The 23,632-nt window shown below is 38.4% G+C and overlaps 1 protein-coding gene and 1 long non-coding RNA gene across 3 annotated transcripts; one reads left to right on the plus strand and one right to left on the minus strand.

Annotated features, from left to right (window-relative positions):
• The first annotated feature begins 1,517 nt into the window (after positions 1-1,517).
• LOC129526221 (uncharacterized) lies at positions 1,518-23,193 on the plus strand. Its single transcript, XM_055359796.2, has 3 exons — positions 1,518-1,603; positions 22,605-22,711; positions 22,946-23,193. Exons 1-3 carry the CDS (start codon positions 1,518-1,520, stop codon positions 23,191-23,193), a joined length of 441 nt encoding a protein of 146 aa, XP_055215771.2.
• On the minus strand, positions 13,589-14,329 carry LOC129526411 (uncharacterized). Of its 2 annotated transcripts, XR_008671083.1 has the most exons (3): positions 14,251-14,329; positions 13,932-14,122; positions 13,589-13,795 (listed from the first exon to the last, which is right to left on the minus strand). It is a non-coding gene; the product is annotated as an uncharacterized lncRNA (long non-coding RNA). The 2 variants fall into 2 exon arrangements; XR_008671082.1 differs by having other exon boundaries at positions 13,932-14,291.
• Positions 23,194-23,632: the final 439 nt, after the last annotated feature.

Consider the following 23,632-nt stretch of genomic DNA (forward strand, 5'->3'; position numbering starts at 1 on the left):
CAAAAAATTGAGGGCCTTTTTTTTCTCACTAATTGATGCTGCTAGTGACATCATTTCACAAACATTGACAATATGATGTATAGCCTGAAGATAATATGCAATATTTTTAGGAAGTTTTCACTGGGGGACTTTTTTTGAGGCAGGGAAGAGTATTATTGTTCAAATAGCATTATAAAGCATTCTTTCCTTTCACTCATTCTCCTACTCTAATCTGTTTGTTGAGTGCTCACTGTGCCTCTGCTCTCAGTGAGGCAGAAAAAACACGTTTTATTTTGCTATGTTGCATAGTCACTAAAGTTTATTCACTAAAATGAATAAAATGAATAAAGCTTATTCACTAAAGTCACTAAAGATTATTCACTCCTCTACATGAGGCTGGATTTCTACCTGGTAAAGAGCAGAAGAGGTGCTAGCCAAGCATGGTCCATCTTAGCCTCAACTCCATTAGTCTAGAGAACCCTGTCCCATTCCCGAAGCTTCACAAAGAAAGCCATGGATCAAGGCTAAGATGACAACAAGGCATAGGCAGGTTTCCTTGACTGCTGGAATCGAGCTTTTCTGCTTGGCACATAGATGTAGCTGAGAAGCAGTACTCTTGCACAGAATTGGAACTTGTTTCCTTGTTAGATAGGCCCATAACTAGTGCTGTTAATTGGCTGTGGCAACAACAGACTTGGGATCTTAGAATCCAACACTAGAGAGTGTTGTGAGCATTTTACTCTGTCTGTCCCATTGAAGCCTCTGTCTGTCTCATTGAAGCCTCTGTCTTCCACTTCTAAACATTTTTTGTCCTTTTTTCCCTCTGTTAACTTCCCTTTACCCCTCATTCTCATCTGTGTAGTATCTTTCCTGTCATTTTCACTCTATTTCATTATTTTCTTTTTTTCTCACTTCTCTCTCCTTCTTATCCTTATGTACTCTTTTTCTCTACTTCCTCGCCCACCCCATATACCCCAGTTTCTGGGTATATTCCCCTGCCTCCACCAGTTTCCCTAGGTTCTCCCTCTCTCTGACTCTATTCCATAGTCTTCTAATATTCATTCTTCTAAAACTTTTCTATTGATCATCTCATGGCAACATGTAGGCCATCACTCTAACAAAAAGAAATAGCAACATTCCCAGTGTGGCAGATGCATGTTAATAGAACAGAAACATTATCCAGATGAAGAGTCTGTGCTCCATTTACCCCCAAGCCTCCTCTTCTCTTGGCAAATGTGTTTCCTTATTTTCTCTTTTTGTGTAGGCAGAAAACATTTCAGATAATACCCCAGAGATTATTTATCATGAATTAGCCCAATTCAGTTTTTACTGCTGTGTTTTTTATTGTCTTATAGTTAAATATTGGCTTAGCCATGAATCCAGAAACTCTCACTGGAGCTCTATATCCAAGTTACTTTATCAATAAGACTATTACACAAATAACTGAATATTCATATGTGCTTATGAAAATCAGAATTACTTATGTGAGCCTCAAGAAATTTAAAAAATGATTAATCTATTGATTTCAGAGGGAAACAATGTCCAGGCTGATCAATTTGGAGAATCATTTTCATCTTTGTGTCCTTAGTACCTACCACGGTTCTTCGCGCCTAATGGAATTTCAGTAAGTGCTCGTTGGAGTGAATATTGGTTTTCATCCAATGTATCCTCCTGGGATCCCTAAATACATAACCAAAGGGGTTTCATATGACTACATATTTTACACTCCTATAACAAGAAACAAAATTTGCATGTAAAAGATTAACATGACTGAATTATTTCTTGGTATTTGCAAGCCACTTGACAGTTTTTATGAACTGGCTGTTCATCTTGAAAGCTCTACGGAAAAGGGATCTTTAGAAATTTACCGATGCAAAACCCAAGGAAGAAAAATGTGCATCGATCCTAATAAGGCACAGTTTTCCCTGGAGTTTAAAACAGATATGGGAGTTTAAAACGTAGGGAAAATCATCCATTGCGACATAGAATACAAACCTAGCTTTTCTAAGAAAGAATATGAACAAATGGTATGAGGAGGAAAAAAAAAAGTACTGAAGTAAACTCAAGTGACCTCAAGAGGTCTTTGGGTTTCACAGTTCACTTGGCCACCCAGCTTTCTCCCAGTTTTCCTCTAGAAACCCAAAGACTTAGCAACTTAATAGCGAAGCCCAGTGCCAGATTACCCGGTGGACACTGTTAACCTATGTTGGCAGCACCGGCAAATCAGAAACACAAAAATTATTTGTTAAAAAGTGATATTTCAAAAAGAATTTTAAAATAGGCACCCCAGAAATCAAAATCCTCTTGGTCACCTTTTTCTCTTATAGTTTAGAAATTTTTTTAAATTCTGAATTATAGATAGCAGGGTTTGAGGAAGCCTCAGTAGGTGATGATATAGGGTCTCTAAAAGACCAACCCAGGCAGGATTTAGTTATAAAGTTTGGCAATTTGCTTGATTCTTGGCTAAAGTTTTTACACCTTTTGAGTAATCATACACGTAGGCAAAAATAATAACTCTATAAAGAGAGCAATCAAAACAGCCATAAGTATTCATCTAACCCATATTGAATACCACACACAATCATTACAGCACAGTTAAAAGTATTTCTTGCTCATAATGATGCTCAGGACTATTTCTGACCCTTAGCTCTCTCCTCGCCACCCTGCCACTATCAAGCTAAGACTGGAGGTTTGTTAGCTAATGCCTATCTGAGTTTCTCACTGGACCAAGATGGTAAGGAGGAAGGGAGCAGCACAGAGTCAGGAAGAACAATGGACTTAGGTGTGAGACAGATCTCACTTTAAGTCCTGGCTCTCTTATTAGCTGTGTAATCCTAGGGAAGTTTCTTAAAGTCCCTGATCTTAAAATAGAGACAATAATACCAACCTCATAGAATTGGTGGGAAGATGAAAGAGATAAAATATGTGAAGACCTAGAAAATATGGGAAAGCTGCCTCAGTACAATAAGTAGGTATTCAATCAATGGTAGCTGCTGCCACACCGTCATTACAGCTCAGTTTCCTAGATCAGAAATTATTCATTGGTTCATTTAATATCTATTGTGCACATATCATTAGCCAAGTACTCTGTTAGGTGCTGAAATGGGTTATAGATTTTTCCTGATGTGGGGGAAAAGGTGATATGGAAACTGGAATTGAGAAAGAGATATGTAATGTAATAGGAAGTTGCTCTGAGTTCCTTGACAGAGAAGGCTAGATATTCCTGCTTCTCCAGTCTTAGCTTGATAGTGGCAGGGTGAGGAGGAGAGAGCTAAGGGTCAGAAATGGTCATGAGCATATGAAAAAGATCAAAGGGTCTGTAAAGTTGATGAACCTATGACAAGGCAGAGTTAAAAGAGGTATTTCTATTTCATGCACAGTTTCTCTATTTTGAACTTCTCTCACAAGGAGTTTGCTCTATTCATTTACATGCTAAAACCTGGCCTTTACTAAGGTTGTTTGGACCTCACCTCCAAACAAAATGTGTTGGGGAGAGAAATCAAAGCAGTTCTCACCTCTCCCTACAGCAGAAGAGAGTCTGCAAGTTTTATTTTTTCCCTCCTCTGTCCCCATTATGAGATAATTCTACTCAAAAGAGAACAGTCCAGTTGAAATCAAGAAGTATATGCCTACCTGTAATATAGCCAGAAATATGACCCATTGAAGTTTTTTTTTAACATTTGTAATCAAATGCCACAAGAAACTATAGACTGTGCCAGCCGTTACAACCTTACTGTGAATGTGTTTATTTCTCTACTTTCTCCATAATTCTTAGCCAATAGTTGAGGGAATGAAAGTTTTTCCAGAGATGATAGGCTTTAATTCTCCCATGAGAAACCTGAAAGCTCTAGTTATCTCAGTGTGGAAGGTGGAATAATGGCCCTCAAATATATCCACATCCTTATCCTTGGAAACTGTGAATATGTTAGCTTACATGATAAGAGTGATTTTGCAATGTGATTAAATTAAAGATCTTGAAATGATGAGATGATCCTGGATTATGCAGGAGGGCTCAGTCTAATCACTTGAGTCTTAAAAACTGAAGAACTTTTCTCAGCTGTGATAAAAGGAAGAGATTCGACTATGGAAGGAGGGTCAAGGAGATACTAGACTGCTGGCCTTGAACATGGAGGAAGGGAGCCATGAGCCAAGGAATAGGTGGAGCCTCTAAAAGCTGGAAAAGGTGAAGAAACAGATTCTCCCCTAGAGCCTCCAGAATGGCTGCAGCTATGTCAACACCTTGATTCTACCCCAGTAAGACCTGCATTGGAATTCCGGAACTGTGAAGTAATACATTTGTGTTATTTTAAGCCAATAAATTTATGGTAAATTGTTAGAGTAGCAATAGAAAACTAAGGCACAGCAGGGCAAGAAAGTGAGAACTTTAGGTAAGGAGGGAGGAAGGAAATTCAAGGCACACCAGTGGGAAGGTGAGAGGAGACAACCTCCGTCCCTCGTCCAGAGACTGTACAGTAAAACACCATGCTGCTGCTATGGACAGAATTAGAAGTCGGGTATTAAAATATAATAAGTCGTGTTCACATGCTTGCTTACTTTGGAAAAACTTGATATTGCATTCCAGGGCATTTCTTCGCTAAAGATCTCTCTTCTTAATGTATATCACTATTTCTGTTTTATTTCTTTCCTAGAATTTCTCATGAGGTATCACCATTTTAATTCTCTTCTGGATTATTTTTGATACTTTCTTTTATATTAGAATACAAGCTCCCTTATTCTGCATTAGACTGTAAGGTCCAAGACTCAAAGGACTATGTGTGTCCCTTCATCACTGTATTTCTAATACGGCAGAAGGAATGGGGCAGAAGACAGACTTCACATCTGTCTTCTGAGCCTGCTGTCTGGACACTCCAGGCGGCTACTGTCCTCTTAGCCCACGCAGACTACCATGGTAGTCTAAGGAAGATGGGTGTGGACAAAAAAGGAAGTTTGTCCTTAAGTATTTCATGATCAAGAAATTGATTTAGTTACGGCAGCTAAATCATTTATTAAAGTTCATTTTGTTTTATTCTTTGGGCTAACCTTAGTTTTCAGATATGTGTACCACCAAGTGTTAACTTTTAATATGACTGTGGAACAATTTTGAGAATCAAAAAACCAAGATAGTCACCATACAAGGGTAAGACTATATCTGGTTTTATTCAATGAATCAACTTGATATACAAAGTTCTTGAAAATTTTAAGGAAATTGATCCTAAGGGGAACACAAAGGCCAGTAGATTGGACTAGCCAAAGGTCATATATAAAAAGACTGGGTGGAGTTGGAAAACAATCTAGGACTCATGATTTTTAGTTTAGAAGTTTTTTTTTTGTTTTTTTTTTTTTTTTTTGCCTTGTTTTCCTTAAGCATCTTCTTTCCCAGCAGGCCCATTTGAAAGTGGGCGTGACCCAGATAAATCCTATTTTTTCCAAGCCTCTCCATCGACTCCTCCAAAAAATATGTCTATATTCATGAAATCAGGTGAAAATATTTGTGAGCCTCAGTTCTTATAATCACCACTTAGTCAAGTGGAGAGGTGGGAAGAGGTCCTTCCTCATTTGCTGCCCATCCCAGCAACCTGGAGCACGTGCCAGAAGGCGCTGCCCGGTGTTGCACAAGAGGCCCATATTTAGTCCTTTAAAAGATGCCCAAGAGTCAGACCCACCCACAGGAATTAGGTTTATTGCCCTTTCCTTCTTCATCTCTTCTCTCCATTTCCTCCCTGTCTTCTTACTGAAATCTCATGATAGCCCTTAGACTGTGGTTGTGGTCTCACCCCTAATTCAGCTCTTGGCCTTGCTCTGTTCTAATATCCAGAAAGTGATTCTGGCCTTCCTGCATTACTTCCCCTCTTGCATCCTAGACAGGGCTTGATATTCATCTCTGGCTTCCCAGCCAAGGACGAGTTTGCTCCAAGTTTTAGTCTTATTAACTCAGCATGTGACAGGCTCTGTGTGCTAGGGACATCTCTCTGTTTTCTTATTTTTCTTTGTTTTTTCACCTCCAGTGATAATTAATGGATGGGGTACTCATAATAGAATTCTCCTCTTTTTTTTTTTTCCTTTTAAAGATGTTTTCTTCTTAGAAACCGGAAATAGAATGGAGGTGACTGAGGGCTGCAGGGAGGGTGAAAAAGGGAGTTGTTGTTTAATGAGTATGGAGTCCAGATTTGTAAGATCTGGAGAACTACAGAACTATAGTTGACCCTTGAACAACATGGAGGTTAGGGATGCCAATTTCCCCTCCCCACTCCGTGCAGTCAAACATCCACATATGACTCTCCCAAAACTTAACTACTCTCCAAAAACTCAACTACTAATAGCCTACTGTTGACTGGAAGCCTTACTGATAAACTTTCGGTTAACACATATTTTGCATGCTATATGTATTAGATACTGTATTCTTACAATAGAAAGTAGAGACAGAAAATATTATTAAGAAAATCATAAGAAAGAGAAAATATTTTTACTATTCATTAATTGGAAGTGGATCATCCTAAAGGTGTCATCCTCATCATCTTCATGTTGAGTAGGCGAAGTAGGAGGAGGAAGAGGAAGAGGAAGGGTTGGTCTTGTTGTCTCAAGAATGGCAGAGGCGGAAGAGGTGGAGGAGGTGAAAGGAGAGACAGGAGAGGTGAAAGGAGAGACAGGAGAGGTAAGCACACTTGGTGTAAACTTTTTTTTTTTTTTTTTTTGAGACAGAGTCTCACTCTGTCACCTGGGCTGGAGTGCAGTGGCACGATCTCGACTCACTGCAACCTCCGCCTCCTGGGTTCAAGTGATTCTCCTGCCTCAGCCTCCCAAGTAGCTGGGACTACAGGCACGTATCACCATGCCCAGCTAAGTTTTCTTGTATTTTCAGTAGAGACAGGTTTTCCCCGTGTTAGCCAGGATGGTCTCAATCTCCTGACCTTGTGATCCGCCTGCCTCAGCCTCCCAAAGTACTGGGATTACAGGGGTGAGCCACCGTGCTCAGCCCACTTGGTATAACTTTTATTGAAAAAAACTCATGTATAAGTGGACCCACACAGTTCAAATCTGTGTTGTTCAAGGGTAAATTATATATTCACAACAATGTGAATATACTTAACACTACTGAACTGTACAGTTAGAAATAGTTGAATTTTATGTTGTGTGTATTTTTATCACAATTTTCTTTAAAAAGACATTTTTAAAGATGTTTTCTTCTGGAGCTCTGCCCTTTATGCTTTTGAGTGTTGAATTGGGCACCAAATTTAATTAAATGCACCTGGATTATTTCAGAAATAAAACCTACCAAATAGACCTATCTTTGGTATTTCTGAAATCATTATTTCTCACTTTACAAACTTGATCCCCAAAATATGGAAGTATACATTCCATGAATAATAGTTAAGCATCAACTAAACACTGCTAAACCCTGGCAGAAATTCAAAGATAAATTGCACACAAGCCTTACTTACAGAAGTTTATACTCTTAAAAAATAATAGCAACAATAGAGCTGCCATTTATTATGATTACTCTGTGCCAGGAACTAAACTATATGCTTTGTATACATTATTTTAAAAACTCTTTTAACAGCCAAATTAAGTAGGTAATTTTTCTCCAATTCTACAGTCTTTTAGTAGAGATGATATATACCTACTTGGAAAGCAAACACAGGACTAAGCTCTATTGAAAATGAGACTAATGTATATTAATGTCTGTGTGCCAAGTAGAATGCTGAAAAATCTTACAGATGACATTTTATCTCCATTTTACAGATAAGAAAATTGAGGCTCAGCCAGGTTAAGAGAATTGCCAAAGGCCACTTAGCTAATAAGACACAGAGATGGAATATGAAACTGGCGTCTGGCTGATCCTCAAGGCTGCATGAATCTTTCTGCCACACCATGCAGCCTTCCTGAACAGCGATAATACAAGTTAGAAAATGGTTAAGTGTGTTAGGAATTCTATATGAAATAAGGAGGAGATAAGAGAAGAAGCGATTTACCTCTAGCTGGAGTTGGTGAAGAAAGAAAAGTAATCTAAAAAAAGAAAAAATATAAGCAAAGAAGCAGAATGAGGAATGTAGAGTTTGTGTATGGTAAACAAGCAGTCGAGCTGGTTGGAATCTTCCAGGCAAGAAGCAGAGCAATAGGAGATCAGACTGAAAAGCCACACAGGCTGGGCACGGTGGCTCACGCCTATAATCCCAGCACATTGGGAGGCCGAGGAGGGCGGATCATGAGGTCAAGAGATCGAGACCATCCTGGCCAACATGATGAAACCCATTCTCTACTAAAAATACAAAAATCAGCTGGGCGTGGTGGTGGGTGCCTGCAATCTCAGTTACTCGGGAGGCTGAGGCAGGAGAATCGCTTGAACCTGGGAGGCGGAGGTTGCAGTGAGCTGAGATCACGCCACTGCACTCCAGCCTGGGTGACAAAGGGAGACTCCATCTCAAAAAAAAAAAAAAAAAGCCACACAAAAGCCTGGGCCTGTGGGACCCTGATGTTAGTCTAAGGGGTCTGGACTTCAGTATCTACATGGTGGAGAACCATTAAGATTTTGCATGCTGAGAAATTACAAGACTGACTAAACCCTGTGCTTTAGGTATATTCATCTACCAAAAGTGTCTAAAATGAACTGGGGAGGGTTTAAGAGAATGTGGAAAAAAAATAATGAACTGGAGAGGGGTTAAGAGAATGTGGAAAAAAGAATAGCTAAACTCATTCTCTCTCCTTAATTTTATCTTGTTTTAGGTTAACATTGGCCTTACATTGAAAACATGTCCTCAACAAAATCGAGGATTGAATAGCTCATCTGCCTGAAGCCATTTGTTTTTACATAAATAAATATAATTTTTTTAAACCTTTCCTCCCAAAAGTCTGTAGGTTTAAAACACAATTTGAAATTCCTTTTCCAGAGAGCAATCCAATTTGGCTTTTGTTGTTTCTAGTCAGATATTATATGATTTTATTTTTTTATTGAAAGCCTTTAGAATGGCTCACAGATGTTGCAGCTAAAATAGATCCTCCTGGAACTATTTGGTTTGAGAAAATCTCTGTTGCCAGGGATTAAATTAACAGGAGATCTCTTGTTTAAAATTTAAGGATACTTTCATATATAGGAAATAATATTCCCTTAAATTTATATAAGGCAGTCATGGGGGCAAGTTACATTTGGAAGGCTAATCAGGAGTCTACATCATTGCACTTAAAGTTGAGCTATGTCTGTGTTCATATTAGAGACCATTTCCCCCAAGAGAAAAGAGATCAACCAGGCTAATTTTTTTTTTTTTTAATAGAGTCTTGCTCTGTCGCCCAGGCTGGAGTGCAGTGGCATGATCTCGGCTCACTGCACCCTCCACCTCCTGGGTTCAAGCAATTCTCCTGCCTCAGCCTCCCAAGTAGCTGGGATTACAGGCACCTGCCACCACGCCCAGCTAATTTTTGTATTTTTAGTAGAGACGGGGTTTCATCGTGTTGGTCAGGCTGGTCTCGAACTCCTGACCTCAGGTTATCCACATGCCTCGGCCTCCCAAAGTGCTGGGATTACAGGTGTAAGCCACTGCGCCCGGCCTAATATTTTAATAAATTAAGAAATTTGTGTTCCTACTTGGTCAATTATACTGGAGAAATACAGTTATTAAAAACATCTACGGCTTAAATTATACATGTGGATATGCTGAAACTTAACAGACAATTCACCATTAGAAATAACTGAACAAAATGTTATCAATTTTAAATATCAGTTAAACATCAGCCAAGCCCTGCCCAAACTGACTTTGGAAGTAGGCAACACCCAAAATGAACTCTTTGGTCTTCCCTTTCTCTCTTCCCCTTAGTGAGCTTGCAACTAAGCTCGAGTCTTCATTGTCACCCACCTATGAGGGATTTACACATCTACCTCTCCAATTCTGTTGCATTCTCAAGACCCAAATCGACAATATTCTATTATGAATCTTCCCATGAGGCACTTGACACTCAAGATATCCAAACCAAATTTACTATTTTATCCACAACACTGTTGCTCCATATCTTGTGCCCAAAGCAGGATCTCCACATCAACAGTTTCTGGATTGTATTCCAGAACGCTATACCCCAAAAGATTAAATTATAAAAGAGATTTATGGTCGAATAAGTCTGGGAAATTCTACATATTATACAACACTTGTTTGGAGGTTTTCAATGAAAATTAAACTTCTAAAAGCTCTTAGATCTCCAGCAGTAGAAAGCATGTTTATTTTGTTTATCCCAGTATTTTATTTGATGTTTATCCCCTTTCTTGCATCACATCCATTAACATTTTGAAAAACTAGTGTTTGCAAAAGATACTTTTAGACAGACACTGTAGATCATTTTCACTCCTTCTATCCCCTAGCCACTAATAAAATTCATCTCCTTGTGTAATTGGACATAAGAGCATGTCTCGAGTCAGGCTGCCCGAATTCATTTCCCAACTTCACCACTTACTATTCATGAGACGTGAGCAAGTTACACAATCTCTCCACTCAGTTTTTAGATCTTTGAAATGGTTCCTTCTTCTTAAAGGATAGTAAGGATTACATGAAATAATCCATGGAATGCACTTAAAACAGTGCCTGAAACATAGCACCCACTTAATAAATGTCCACTGTTATTACTATTATTGTTACCTCGAAAATGTCTCTCAAACATTTGCTATTTCCTAATGCCTTTGACACTTCCATAGTTTAGGTGCTTATCACTTCTTTCCTGGACCATAAATAATAGAAATTTACACTTAGCTTTGTTCTTTATAAATTTATCAAATGTTTTCTTGTATATTATCCAATTAACCTGATAAGTATTTAATTTATTCTAATCACAGACTCTATACTTTGCAATTCATTCACCACACTGCCATTTAATGCTTTTAAAACACAAATCTAATGATGCCATTCCTATGCTCAAAAACCCTTAATGATCCTCCATTATGTATGCAATAAAGGAAAGTAACAACTCCACCTCATGGTAGATACACCCCTGACTTCACACTTCACCACATAGTTTTATAATCTGGCCACACTGCACCAGTCTTCAAGTTTAGAATAAACAACGAACTTTCAGATCACCTGCCTTGACTGTTTTGTTTTGCCTTGAATACACTTCTTTCCTTCTTCTACTTGTTAGAAATCCTATTTGTTCTTTAAGTTTTGCTTAAAATCTCATCTACTCTATGATATGTTTCTCTATTCTATGTTGCTCATTCTTTTCTTGATTCTACTGTATATGTATATATACTGCATATATATATACTCATATATTTATGCTACATCTCACAGAACTAATTATCCAGAGACTCTTATCTATGTTAAAATGTGAGCTCAATGAGAGGAAATGTCTTATTTGTTCTTTTATACTTTACAAACCAAACATAATATCCTTACAAATATTAGGTGCCCATATAAACATTTATCGACTAAATTTTCCTATGTAGAAGGCTTCTTACCATTCATTAGTGTATATCACATCTTAAGCAAATATTACACCTGAAGGAGTCATATGGTTGATAATTCTCCTGCCAAAAGTTTCCACTCTTTACAAAAGAAATAAAAATGGGATGCCTTTAACAGGGATGTGAGCCAGTATCTTTAAGTAAAAACAGTCACATGGAACTTTTGCAAAACACGCCTACAACACACACCTGTGTCCACCAACCTACCCAGGATTCTGACTTCTTGAGATACTACCATGTTTTCCTTGGGATTATCTTGGAATAAATATAAAGGCCAATTAATATACCGGCGCTATAAGCATATTATATCTTCATTTTTCCGATGAAGACTACCTGGTTGGCTCTTGGAGAGGTGATCTAATCTATAGTCTCACTCCCTAATCTAAGTTCACTTTCAGGTCAGATGTCCCCAGTTTGTTTCTGATTCAATGATCTCATCTCCTTCAAGGGAGCTACTCATCCTTCAAAGGACTGCTATTAAAAAATCATGCTGGCGACTTACCTTACCTACTCCAGAGGAAATTTTCCAGCTCTGAAGTACAGTATTCCCTCTGTGTATTATTCTCCACAATTTCTTCCCTGGCTCTTGATTGGCCTTGGAAATACTGGCTAGGAGTAGCAGGAATAACTCTTTCTTAAACCTTCCATTTTCCTACAAGTGCATTTAATTAATCTGTTTCCCAAAGAAGTTTAAATGCTTATGCTTGAAAGCATATTTTCAATGTTTTTCTTACTTTATGACTGTCACGGGACTTATGTATCAGATTTAATTAGGAGACATCTATGGGGCATAAAAAGCTCAGGGCCAGTGTTGTCCATCACACTGTCTTTGTTTATCCTAACCTTTACCAAGTCACATTTATTATGCACAATCTAATGCACTGGACTTCTTAGCCATTACTGCTTCCCATGACTTGGATAGTTGGATTCCATCTTGTCGGTTAATAATAAACTATTATCTATCCCTATTATACCTCTGCCAAGAGCTTTTCTCCAGAAATTACTTTATAGTTATTATCTAATCTTTATAAAACCATGGAGGAAGTTTTCCCATCTAACAGACGGTAAATGATTAAGGAGCAGACAGTTACAGAGCAAGGTGACATGGCAATTAAGTGATGGAATAATACTGAGTGTTCCCAATGCTAATTTTCCATGGTTTAATCTGCAAACCTCATAATATTATCTGAGTTTAAGTTTGTGTAGAATGGCCTCACTTTCCATACAAATCATTAACTGGGATTAAAAAAAATGAAAAGATGCATAGGAATGTATGGAAGAGAGTTAAAAAGTAGTCTTTAGAGGGCTATGTGCTGATTTCATTATTGTTCACCAAGTCTGGCTGGGATTCACATATTTATTGAAACAATCACTTGATTACAAAAGCAGTTACAACCACAGGAATAATTACGTACATAAAGTTATTATGACATTATTTAGAAATTTTGAATATTACCAAAATAATTTTGAAGGACCTATTTTACCTTTTCTAAGTTAAGAAATGTTTTAGCAATATTTTCCTACAATGTTTGTATTCATTTCAGTAGTATACCCTATCTTTTATTAATAAGAATAATTTGTTATTGAGTAGCAATTAGATGGAAGAAGTGAGAAAAATGTTTGATCTCAGGATATTTTCACATTTCTGATGGCTAGTAATCATATTAATACTTTTTGCATAAGTAATAAGTGCATAGATAGTAAGCACTCAAATTTTTTACGTTTTAAATAATTTTTTCAGATTCAATGTGTAGTTTTTTTCTAAAAGCTTAAAGAGCCTAAAATTACGTTGTATTTTAGAGTTTATAATAATTTATCCCTTCACATTCTACAAGTATTTTTAAACTTTGAATACTTCACTAGGTATTGGAGCATATGCCCACCAGAATGTAAGTCCCACAGTAGAATGTAGCCCCTATGAACAAAGGGATTCGGTCATTGGTGATGGATACCCAGTATCTAAAAATGTGCCTAGACGATAGTAGGTGCTCAACAAATATTTGCTCTCTGGAGGGAGACAGGGTTATAAAGGTGAATATAATTATTTCTCTAGCTTCTAGGGTGCCTGAGGACTTTGGAGATGGATCTACTGTTGCTGTTCAAGAGCAAACCAATTTTCAAAATAAATATTTCAGTTCTTTCAAACCAACAAAATTTTGGTGTATGCAGTCATCTGATAATCATGCATATGATTTTATTATGTAAACATACATGATGAAGATAGGAAAAGGTTCTGTCTTCTCAGATGCATTTTCACCCCCTGTCAGTCTTGCGGCTCTGGAGCTTTCCACTCAGCGTGGCAAACAGCCACAGTACAATAAGGTCATTCATTGCTCATTTCTGACTGTCCAAATAGATTTTTTTTTTTAAGAAAACTCACTGTGAGGAAAATAGATTTGAAAGTCAGTCATTGCCAAGAAAGATAAACTTTTCTAAACTTTCTTAGTTCCTGCATATCATAACAACGGCTAGCCTGGCTGACCTGACTACAGAGTGTGCTGTGACCTCTGCTTACCAAGAACCCTGTTGTCTTCTTTTTTCTGGATCCACAGAGAAGCTCCATTCTCAGCCTCCCTTGAGGTCAGGTGTGACCCTGTAGCCGAGTTCTAGTCAATGGACTGTAAGTTGAAGTGCTATGTGCCCCTTTCAGGCCATGTTCAAAAATATGCTGCATATGTTCCCTCCTTCTTCCACATGTCTGGATGTCTGGGATGAAGGAAACACCTGGGATGACCTTAGAAGTTACAGGTTGACTCCCTGAATGACTACCTGGAGCTTAATAAAAAATATGGCAGCTTATTTTCCAAGACGGCTGCCATCAGTTCCTTTCTTACCTGTGGGAACATGCCATTCCCCATCAGAATATGGAGTCTACTCCTCCCCTTCCTTTAAATTTAAGCTGACCTCATTGACCTGACTGTTCAATAAATAAAGTACCATTGTGATGCTACCTTAAAACTCCCATCTAGGCTTCCTGGAACCTAGGCACTCTACTGTTCTGAAGTCTAAGGAGCCCTGTTAAGAGGCTCCCGAAAACCAGTATCAACTTGCTCACCCCCATGGGTAAATTGTCCTGGAAGGACATCCTCCAGTCCCAGTTGAGCGTCCTCATCTGAGATCATGCAGAGCAGAGAAAAACTGTGCAATAGAGCCTTTTCTGAATACTAAATCCACAAAATTCTGAAATATCATAAAATTAAGTATTATTTTGAGCTGCTAAGTTTGGGGTAACTTATTATGTATTGCTAGAAAACTGAAACACTACCTTACCTCCATCCTAAGACCACTCTGGAATGTATATGTGTTTAAGAAATAATCTATTATTTTGAGCCTAGATATTTAGGTGTAATTGCCATTACAGAAAGAGGGAGAGGTATGCATTTCTTTTCTAGTACAAGTATTGTGAGAAGAGAAAAATGGACAGAGTGAGAAGAACCAGTGAGATGCAAACTATTCCAGCCTTTCCTCTCTGGATTGAAAGTTCAAGAAGTGATGAAAAGCATTTGAAATACACTGAGGAAAACAAGAGGGCAGGAGAGCTTCTGCCAAACTTCCCATTAGGATCTGAGAGGAAATCCCCTTGTAGACTATCTATTGCAATCTTGGAGTGCAGCGTAGTATTGCCTGTAAGAAGAGGGTTTGCACACACACACCACATCATTGAGTCATAAGTGGAATTTATAGAGCCCTGGAGTTCTCCTCTGTCCTTGGAGTAGGGTGGCACACAGTTGGCTGAGAGTTGGGATGAAGAACTTTGGCTGGAGTGGCCCTGGTGGGGCAAAGAGTTGCTAATGTCATGAGCTGGAGAGTTGACAAGGACAAATTTGGAGTGATAACCATATCCATAAAGCAAGTAAGAGGAGCCACATCTTGATAGAGTGTGGCTAGGCCCTGTCAAGCTGAGGAACCAGCCCACAAGTTACACAAGCATCAGACCCCAACAGCGACACCAAGACTATGCAGGGACATGAGGCCAGGACTAGTTAGGCAAGATTTGTCTCCACTCCAGACACAGCCCAAAGCAATCGGGGACCCAGGCTCCCCTCCACCACCATGAGGTTGCTGGAGCCACACTTCCCTCTGTGTCCCAACACTGTCCTTAAGAGGAGCAGAAGAGAGGTCAGAAAAAAAAAGTCAATGCTCTCATCCAAATGAGATTGAGAATTTGTCTAAAGAGACTTTAAGTTATTTGATCTGAAAACACTGAATTGGGCTGTGCATTGTGGGGACTTAGGAAGGAAATCAGATCCGTTAAAGGTAAAAATAAAGACAGCCCATTTTTCTTCCTACACATTGGAGTGTAGTTCGAGTGTATTTGTGACCCCACTGAAACTATTAGGTTGGTGCAAAAGGAATTGTGATTTTTGCCATTAAGAAATCGCAATTACTTTTGCACCAACCTAATATATAGTCATTTTTACTTTCTAAATAAGTAAATCAAACCATGAACATCAGAATTATATCCATGACACAGCAGACATTAAACCTTTATTCAAGCTCAGGTCAGTGAGTTTTCTGTAGACTCTGCTGCCTCCTATCCCATATTCTATATTTATTATCATGCTTGTGACTTAGACCTCAGATGTAAACCTTGAACTTAGTTTTGAGATCTAGCTATAACTGTAATAGGGGAGGGAGATAAAGAGTAAATGGTGCTTTCAAAGGATTTGCCACACACACACACACACGCACACACAGAGTCACATAAATCTGAACAGCAAATATTTTCTATGTATTTACACACACAGAGGCAAACCCTGCAGAGTACACGTGTGCGGGTGCATTAGATGTATCATTAGATGTAAAGAATTTATTTTGCATACCTGTCCTGTGGAATGATGGGTACCTGGAGATTTTTGTTAGGCCTAGGGTACTTGTTGTCCCTGTGCTTTATGGAGGAATGTCTGAAGAGGATTGTGATTTGTTTGCCAAATACTCATCTGGCGTCCACCATTTCTAGGAGGAAGTGAAGGGCTCTACACTGCTTTGCCCTTGCTGGGACACCTTTGAGGAATCTGAAAGCTCACGCTGAGCTAAAAGAGCATTTACAGGATCTATGATTTGCCTATGAGACTAACGAATGAGTGTTAAATAGCTGTTAAAAGTGTGATATCTTGCAGTATCATGTAGATTAGTTTCCCCGTCTAACTTTGTAGGACGTGTTGACATTCTGTCTAAAAATTATATGGTGCTGGTGGGCTCAACAGAGTAAGAGTGATTCTGTTTATGTGGGGCTGAAACAAAGAGGGTTCCAGCAGTTCTTGGCTGTATATGAGAAAGTGATAACAGTAGCAACCCTCAGAAGATTTGGCTATAGGGAAGCACTATTGCCAACCATTAATTGAAGGAGCCCACACGGAGGGGAGCAGTGATCACAGGTGCTGTAAGGGGGCACCAGTGAAGTGACTAAAGAGAATCACAGAAAGGCAACCCCTACAGAGGATTCTTCCCTACAGTTCTCTTTCAGAGTGAGTTACTCTTAATAAAAAGAAAGTCGGGCCAGGCATGTTGGCTCACACCTGTAATCCCAACGCTTTGGGAGGCCGAGGCGGGTGGATCACCTGAAGTCCAGAGTTCGAGACAAGCCTGGCCAACATGGTGAAACCCTGTCTCTACTAAAAATATACAAACATTACCCGGGCGTGGTGGTGGATGCCTGTAATCCCAGCTACTCAGGAGGCTGAGGCAGGAGAATCACTTGAACCTGGGAGGTGGAGGTTGCAGTGAGTGAAGATAGTGCCACTGCACTCCAGCCTGGGCGACAGAGCAAGACTCCATTAAAAAAAAAAAAAGAAAATCAATCCACTTTTTCTACTTAACATAAGTATGGGGGAAAAGGGGAAATTTCTTATCAAAAAAAATAGTGGACATAGATGCTTAGAAACTCCAAACTGAAGTTTCTGTCAACACAGAGACTCTGCCCACAGCTTCACAGACTTAGGAGTGATCTTAAGGAAAGAGTGTTACAGAAATATAAGGGGATGAGCAGTAAATGACTGCTCTCACAATCTTATATTAAAATCAGCAGAACTTCAGTTGATAGTCCTTTTCTTCTCCATTTGAGGTACAGACTGGAAAACTGTTGAGTTTGAAGGCCTTATTTTGAATAAATTGCTTGCATCTGTGAAAAGATTTTGTAACATTATCACTCCTGGGAGAAGCAGACACCCAATCTTTTAAGAAGCCCCAACAATCATGAAAAAAGAGACCAGGATATAAGGGAGGCCTGTTTAGGTGATCGGTTGGGTCTTGCTGTATTTCTTAGGTTTAAAAAGGTATGAAATTCATCTGCTAGAAGGACTCTCTGTGTCTCTGATCTTTGTTCTTAGATATAACCATAACTCTTCAGTTACACTGAATTTCTGCTCTCTCATTTATTCATTTTGTTATTCTTTCCCATAAACATTTTAAATGTTAAGTCAGTCAGGCCCCCAAATTCGTCTTGTAAGATACATGTTTTTCCAATGCTAATTCACTTATAACTCTCTAAGAAGATGGCATCTCCATACTAAGCACAAATGTACTTTTGTTACTTGATATAGGCAGACAAACCACTTGGCAAATCTGTCTCAATTTTTCTTCGTATTTAATATTTTTTGATCTAGTAGATCAGTTTTAGAATGACAACTTGACTTAAGAAGGGATCTAGGAACAAAAGCAAAGTTACTTTTGGAGTGTTTTAATCTCACAGTAAGCAAAGAATCAAAATCAGATCTGAAACATTTCTTTCTATTTCAGCAGCTCTTTTATCAAACAAATCCCTATCCATATTTTTTACAAAGAATAAAGAAATTGGAAACAGCAGCTCTTTTGGAGTATGATGCTGGGATTTATTGAGTGGCTGGATTCTATGATTATATTGGTTCTTAAGCTCCAGAGGACAGTGACCTTCAGAGTCCGTTGCCGAAGGCAAATGTTCTCTAGAAGGGTCCTTTAAAAAAAGAGCAAGTAAGCAGATTCAATCATTTTTTATGCAACTTCCTTTTGACCTTTCCCTTGGCAAACACATCAGCAAATTACATGTAGAATGGAAATGTGCTTGATCTGGTCAAATGACTTCTATTGATATTTTACTCCTCAATGTTTAAGGGAGAAATTGAGAGCATTGCTTATTTATTCTGATTACATATGGTAACAAGACTGTATAATATGTACTATAGAGAAGGACAGGTTTGATAACTAACTAGAAAGGCAATTTTAGGATCCATTGAAAACAAAAAGGGGCTTTCTGGCCCAGACAGGGAAGTAGATGGAAAAATAGAGAGCAAAAATATGGAGAGTGATTGCAAAAAGACTTGTTTTCTTGCACTCTGGGAACTTTACAGACTTTGATCTTTCATGGGACATAGACTATGTAGGCAAGAGCAATCTATCCCTTCCTAAAAGATAAAAAATGAAGCTACCACTGGATTAAACTGACAAGACAGGAGAAAGGACCAGACCAGTGAAGAAAAGAAAGCTGACAAAACGGGAGCTTAAAGGAGATACCCAGCCACTTCTAAGACTTAACGAATGCAGTTTGATCTTAGGAAACTAAGGTCATGTGCTTGTTTGAAAAAACAAAGTAAATATCTTCAAGAAGAGTGAATACATTTTACAGACAGATTTCTCAGGAATTCCCAGTGTCTGTATGTAAACCTGTCCGTGAGTGTGGATATATCAAAAAGAGATGGATGACTAATGAGAGTACGTACATCAAAAAAGAGAATAATGACAGAAATAGTCAACAAAGCAAAATTTTAAATAAATTTATTTGCTACAAAATTTATTGATTCCCTATTATTTGCTCATTAAAAACACTTGGGACTCAAAACAAATTTGCTCTTTCAGGCAGTTTACATTCTTATGGGGAAAGACAGACAACTGACCACAGTAAATAAAATATATAATATGTAAGTTGATGAGAAGTGCTATGGAGAAAAGCAAAGTAGTTAGAAAAGTTCTCACTGATAAAATTATATTTGAGCTCAGACTGGAAGGAGGTAAGAGAACAAAGCCTGGGGATAAAAGGAGGTAAAATATTCGAGGCAGACAAAAGAAGCAGCATAAAGGCCCTGAGGTAGGGAAAGGATTGGCACATTCAAACATGTTCAGAGTCAAATAGATGAGATAAGATGTAGAAGAAGTGAGATTTTCAAAAGGTATCTAGGAATCATATTATGCAGGATCTTGTAGGTTATGTATGTCAGTTACCTATTTCTTCATCACAAACTACCCCCAAGCCTAGTGGCAATAACACCGATTTATTTTGCTTACAAAATCTGCAATTGAAGCAGAGATTGGTGGAAAGAGCTTATCTTTGCTCCACATGGCATCACATGGAGCAGCTTGACTAGGGGCTGGAGCATCTGCTTAAATGATAGCTTAGTCACATCCTGGCAAGGTAGTGCTGGCTGTAATCTGTGATCTCGGCCAAAACTATGGGTTATAGACCTCATTCCTACTCTTTATTATCTCTTTCTGGGTATCTTGGGCTTCCTCACAGATTGGTGGCTAGTTTCCAAGTGTGAGCTTCCCAAGAGAGCAAGGAAGAAATGCATGGCACCTGTAACCTAGCCTTGGAAGTCACAGAGCATCACTTTCGATATACTCTACTGATCAAGTCTGCCTAAAGGTCTGTGCAGGTTCAATGGGAAGAGACATAGACCCCATTTCTTGATGAGGAAATGACAAAGCTCTAGAAAATTTATGAGGCAAAAGATGTTATGTGGCTATCTTTGGAAAATACAATCTGTAACACCACAATAACAGCTTTGAAATTTACTGAGTGAAATGGGTGCCCACTGTAGTGCTGTCAGCAGAGGAGTGACTTACATTTTCAACAGGTTGTTCAATCTTTTTGTTGAAAATAGATTGTAGAGAGCAAGGGTTGAAACAGTTTCAACAGTAAAGAGGCTATTGTTATAATGAGGTGAGATGTGAAAGTGACTTGGACCAGAGTTGTAACAGTGGGGATGGTGAGAAGTGGGGAGACTTTGAATATATTTTGAAGGTAGAGTCAACAGGATTTGCTGAGAGATTAGGAGTGGGGTGTGTGAGAAAGTGAGGAGTCACGTATAACTCCTTGACTCCCTTTCAGAGAGGATATCCCCTCCCTGCTATAAATGACTAGTTTTTATTAGATGCTGTCACCATTAAAACAATTCAAAAATGAATAAAATACCAAAATAAAACCTGTTTGAATGCAGCAGAAAGTTCCCAATGCAGCCAGGATCTGGGGATCCAACACGTCAAAGGGAAGGGAAACATGTGAAAGCAAGCCCAACATCTCATGCTACTTTTTCCTTTGAGTCATTTGCCAGTTTATGAATAGGGCATGTCTGAGAGCTCAGAAGCTGAGCAGAAACATGAGCCTAACTGTCAGAGAAGCTGGTCAAAGTTGTCAGGAATCTCAAGGGGCTAAAGAGACAAAAACTGGAGTTCAAGGCTGTCAATGTAGTCACGAGAAGAGGGAACAAGATCCCAGACAGCAGAAAAGTGCAAAAAAAGGTACACCAAAAAAGTGAGCTAAACATTTGGAGATGCTTTTCCTTTTAGGAAGATAGTTTCCAAAAGGCCTAGAGGCTGAGAAGAAAAAAACAAAAGTGACTGAGAGGCTAAGAAGTTAAGGAGAGCTCTTAAAAGTCTCATAATATTCATGAAGTCCAGAGCTTGCTAAGGATGATAGACCTTGATAAACATCCTAGACTTGCAGTAAATACCTGGTAGGGCTACACCTAGGAGTAAGAGAAACAGACTAGGATTCCCAAAAATTACAACTCAGCATAGAATCACCTTGATACCAGACTAAATTAGGATGATCTGCTTCTATTCTAACTGCCTGCCAGAAGCAGAAATACATTCTCCACATACCATGCAGAGCCTCTACAATTTTTCATAAACAATATTTATAATGTAATCAATAGTTGTCAGGTCCAGGTATACTAAAGGACAGGAGTAAGAAAAAAACAGACAATATAAATAGACCTATAGGTGATGAAGATTAAATTGATCAAAATAGACTTAAAAACACCTGGGTTTAGTGCATTCAAGATAATTGATGATAAAGTAAAAATTTCAGCAGAGGACTGAAAGCCATTGAAAAAAAGTAGAAAATCTGGAATTAAAATACAACAGATTTAACAAAGAACTTCAAAGATACATTTAATCAAATACTAAAAAGAGATAAACAAGAATTAGTGAACTAAAAGACAAATCAGAGAAAAATGACCAGAGAGAGAGAGAGAGAAAGAGAGAGAGAGAAAATATAGTAAAGAATGTAAGAGACATAGTATACATGGTCAAAGGGTTTAACTGTATGTCATTAGATTCCTAATGAGAAGAATGAGAAAAAGAGAGATTATAGCAAAAATAATGGTGTTAAGTTTTCTAAAACTGATGAAAACCCTCAAGCCACTGATTCAAGAAATACTATGAATTCAAAAGGAATATAAAGAAAACTACAGAGTCACAACATAGTAAAACTACTGAAATAAAACAAAACAACAGTAAGAAAATGTTGAAAAAATAGCCAGAGATGGCCAGGAGTGGTGGCTCACGCCTGTAATCCTAGCACTTTGGGAGGCCAAGGCAGGCAGATCACCTGAGGCCAGGAGTTCCAGACCAGCCTGACCAACATGGTGAAACCCCATCACTACTAAAAATACAAAAAAAAAAAATTAGCTGGGCGTGGTGGTGTGCACCTGTACTCCCAGCTACTCAGGAGGCTGAGGCAGAAGAATCGCTTGAACCTGGGAGAGAGAGGTTGCAGTGAGCCAAGATTGTGCCACTGCACTCCAGTCTGGGTGACAGAGCGAGTCTCCATCTCAAAAAAAAGAAAAAAGCCAGAGATAAAGAAAACAATAGCTATAAATAAGTTTCCTTAGACAATAAAACTATATCTGATTTTTCAATAGAAACAATGTAAGCCAGAAGACAACAGAATCACATCTTTGCTAAAACAAAATAACTGCCTACCTAGAATTCTATACTTAGGGAAACTATTCTTTACAAATAACAAAGGTGAAATAAAGATAGTTTCAGACAAACTAAAGTGATGTCATATTAGCTATTAAACCCATATTTCCCCAAATCAAAATTCCTCAGTGTTATAATAGTAATTGTAACCACTGTACAATATTTATGGGAGATTGAGAAGTAGATTATTTGTGTTGAGAATATGTCTATTTTCATTCTTTTGTTTCATAAGGTCCTGTGCCATGGAAGCCTTGAATTCCAGTGCCCGTTACTTCTTCTGCTGCCAGTGGCTCCCATTTGTGTTCTCTCCCGTGGCATCAGATTCGATGCAGAAATGGGGTAAATGGCCATGTCCAAATACTTGTTCTTTACTTTGTCACCTGAGCCTTTAAGTAGCAATGCTAGTGTCCAGATTTGGAAGAGGTTTTACAAAAATAGCTCCCTCAAAATCTAACTCTATTCTTCCTTCCAGTGGAGCTTAGGGATAGTCTAAAAGAGCCAGGATAGGGTCAGATGCCACTACTTCTACTCATTTTACTCTCTTGCTTACAGATTTTACTCTCTTGCCTACAGATACCTGTGTACTCATCAGCTCCTATTCCTCCAGCTCAACCAAAGTTCTTTTAACTGTAAAAACCAATATGCAAAGAAAAGGAGGGGGAGATGGAGCCATCAAGCCCTCCTGGGCTCAGAATATGTGTGTGTGTGTGCACATACACAGGTGCATGCAGCTTTGCAATATAAGATTAAACTGTACAATGTTCTATAATCTCCATTTTTCCATTCACTATATTATGAACATCTTCCAAATCACCATATAGTTTTGTACAACACACATTTTGATGACTGAATAGTAATGTATTCTCCACAATTTGTATTACCAAATCTTTACTGATGGACACAAGTTATTTAGAGTTTTGATCATTAAAAACATAGCTTTAATAAACATTCATATATCTTTGCACCCTTTTCTAGTTATTCCTTAGGACAGGTTTCTAGAAGGCTATTTCTGTCACAAATATGTTCATTTTATAGATTTTAAAATAAATTTTAGAAATACAAGGACATGAACAGACATTTCTCAAAAGAATAAAAACAAATGGCCAAGAAATACATGAAAAAATGCTCAACATTACTAATCATCAGATAAGTGCAAATTTAAACCATAGTGAGACACCATGTTACACCAGTCAGAATAACTATTATTAAAAAGTGAAAAGACAACAGGTGTTGGTGAGGATGCAGAGAAAAGGGAACACT

The sequence above is a fragment of the Gorilla gorilla genome, chromosome 14 (genome assembly GCF_029281585.2).
Source record: "Gorilla gorilla gorilla isolate KB3781 chromosome 14, NHGRI_mGorGor1-v2.1_pri, whole genome shotgun sequence".
Classification (NCBI taxonomy): domain Eukaryota; kingdom Metazoa; phylum Chordata; class Mammalia; order Primates; family Hominidae; genus Gorilla; species Gorilla gorilla.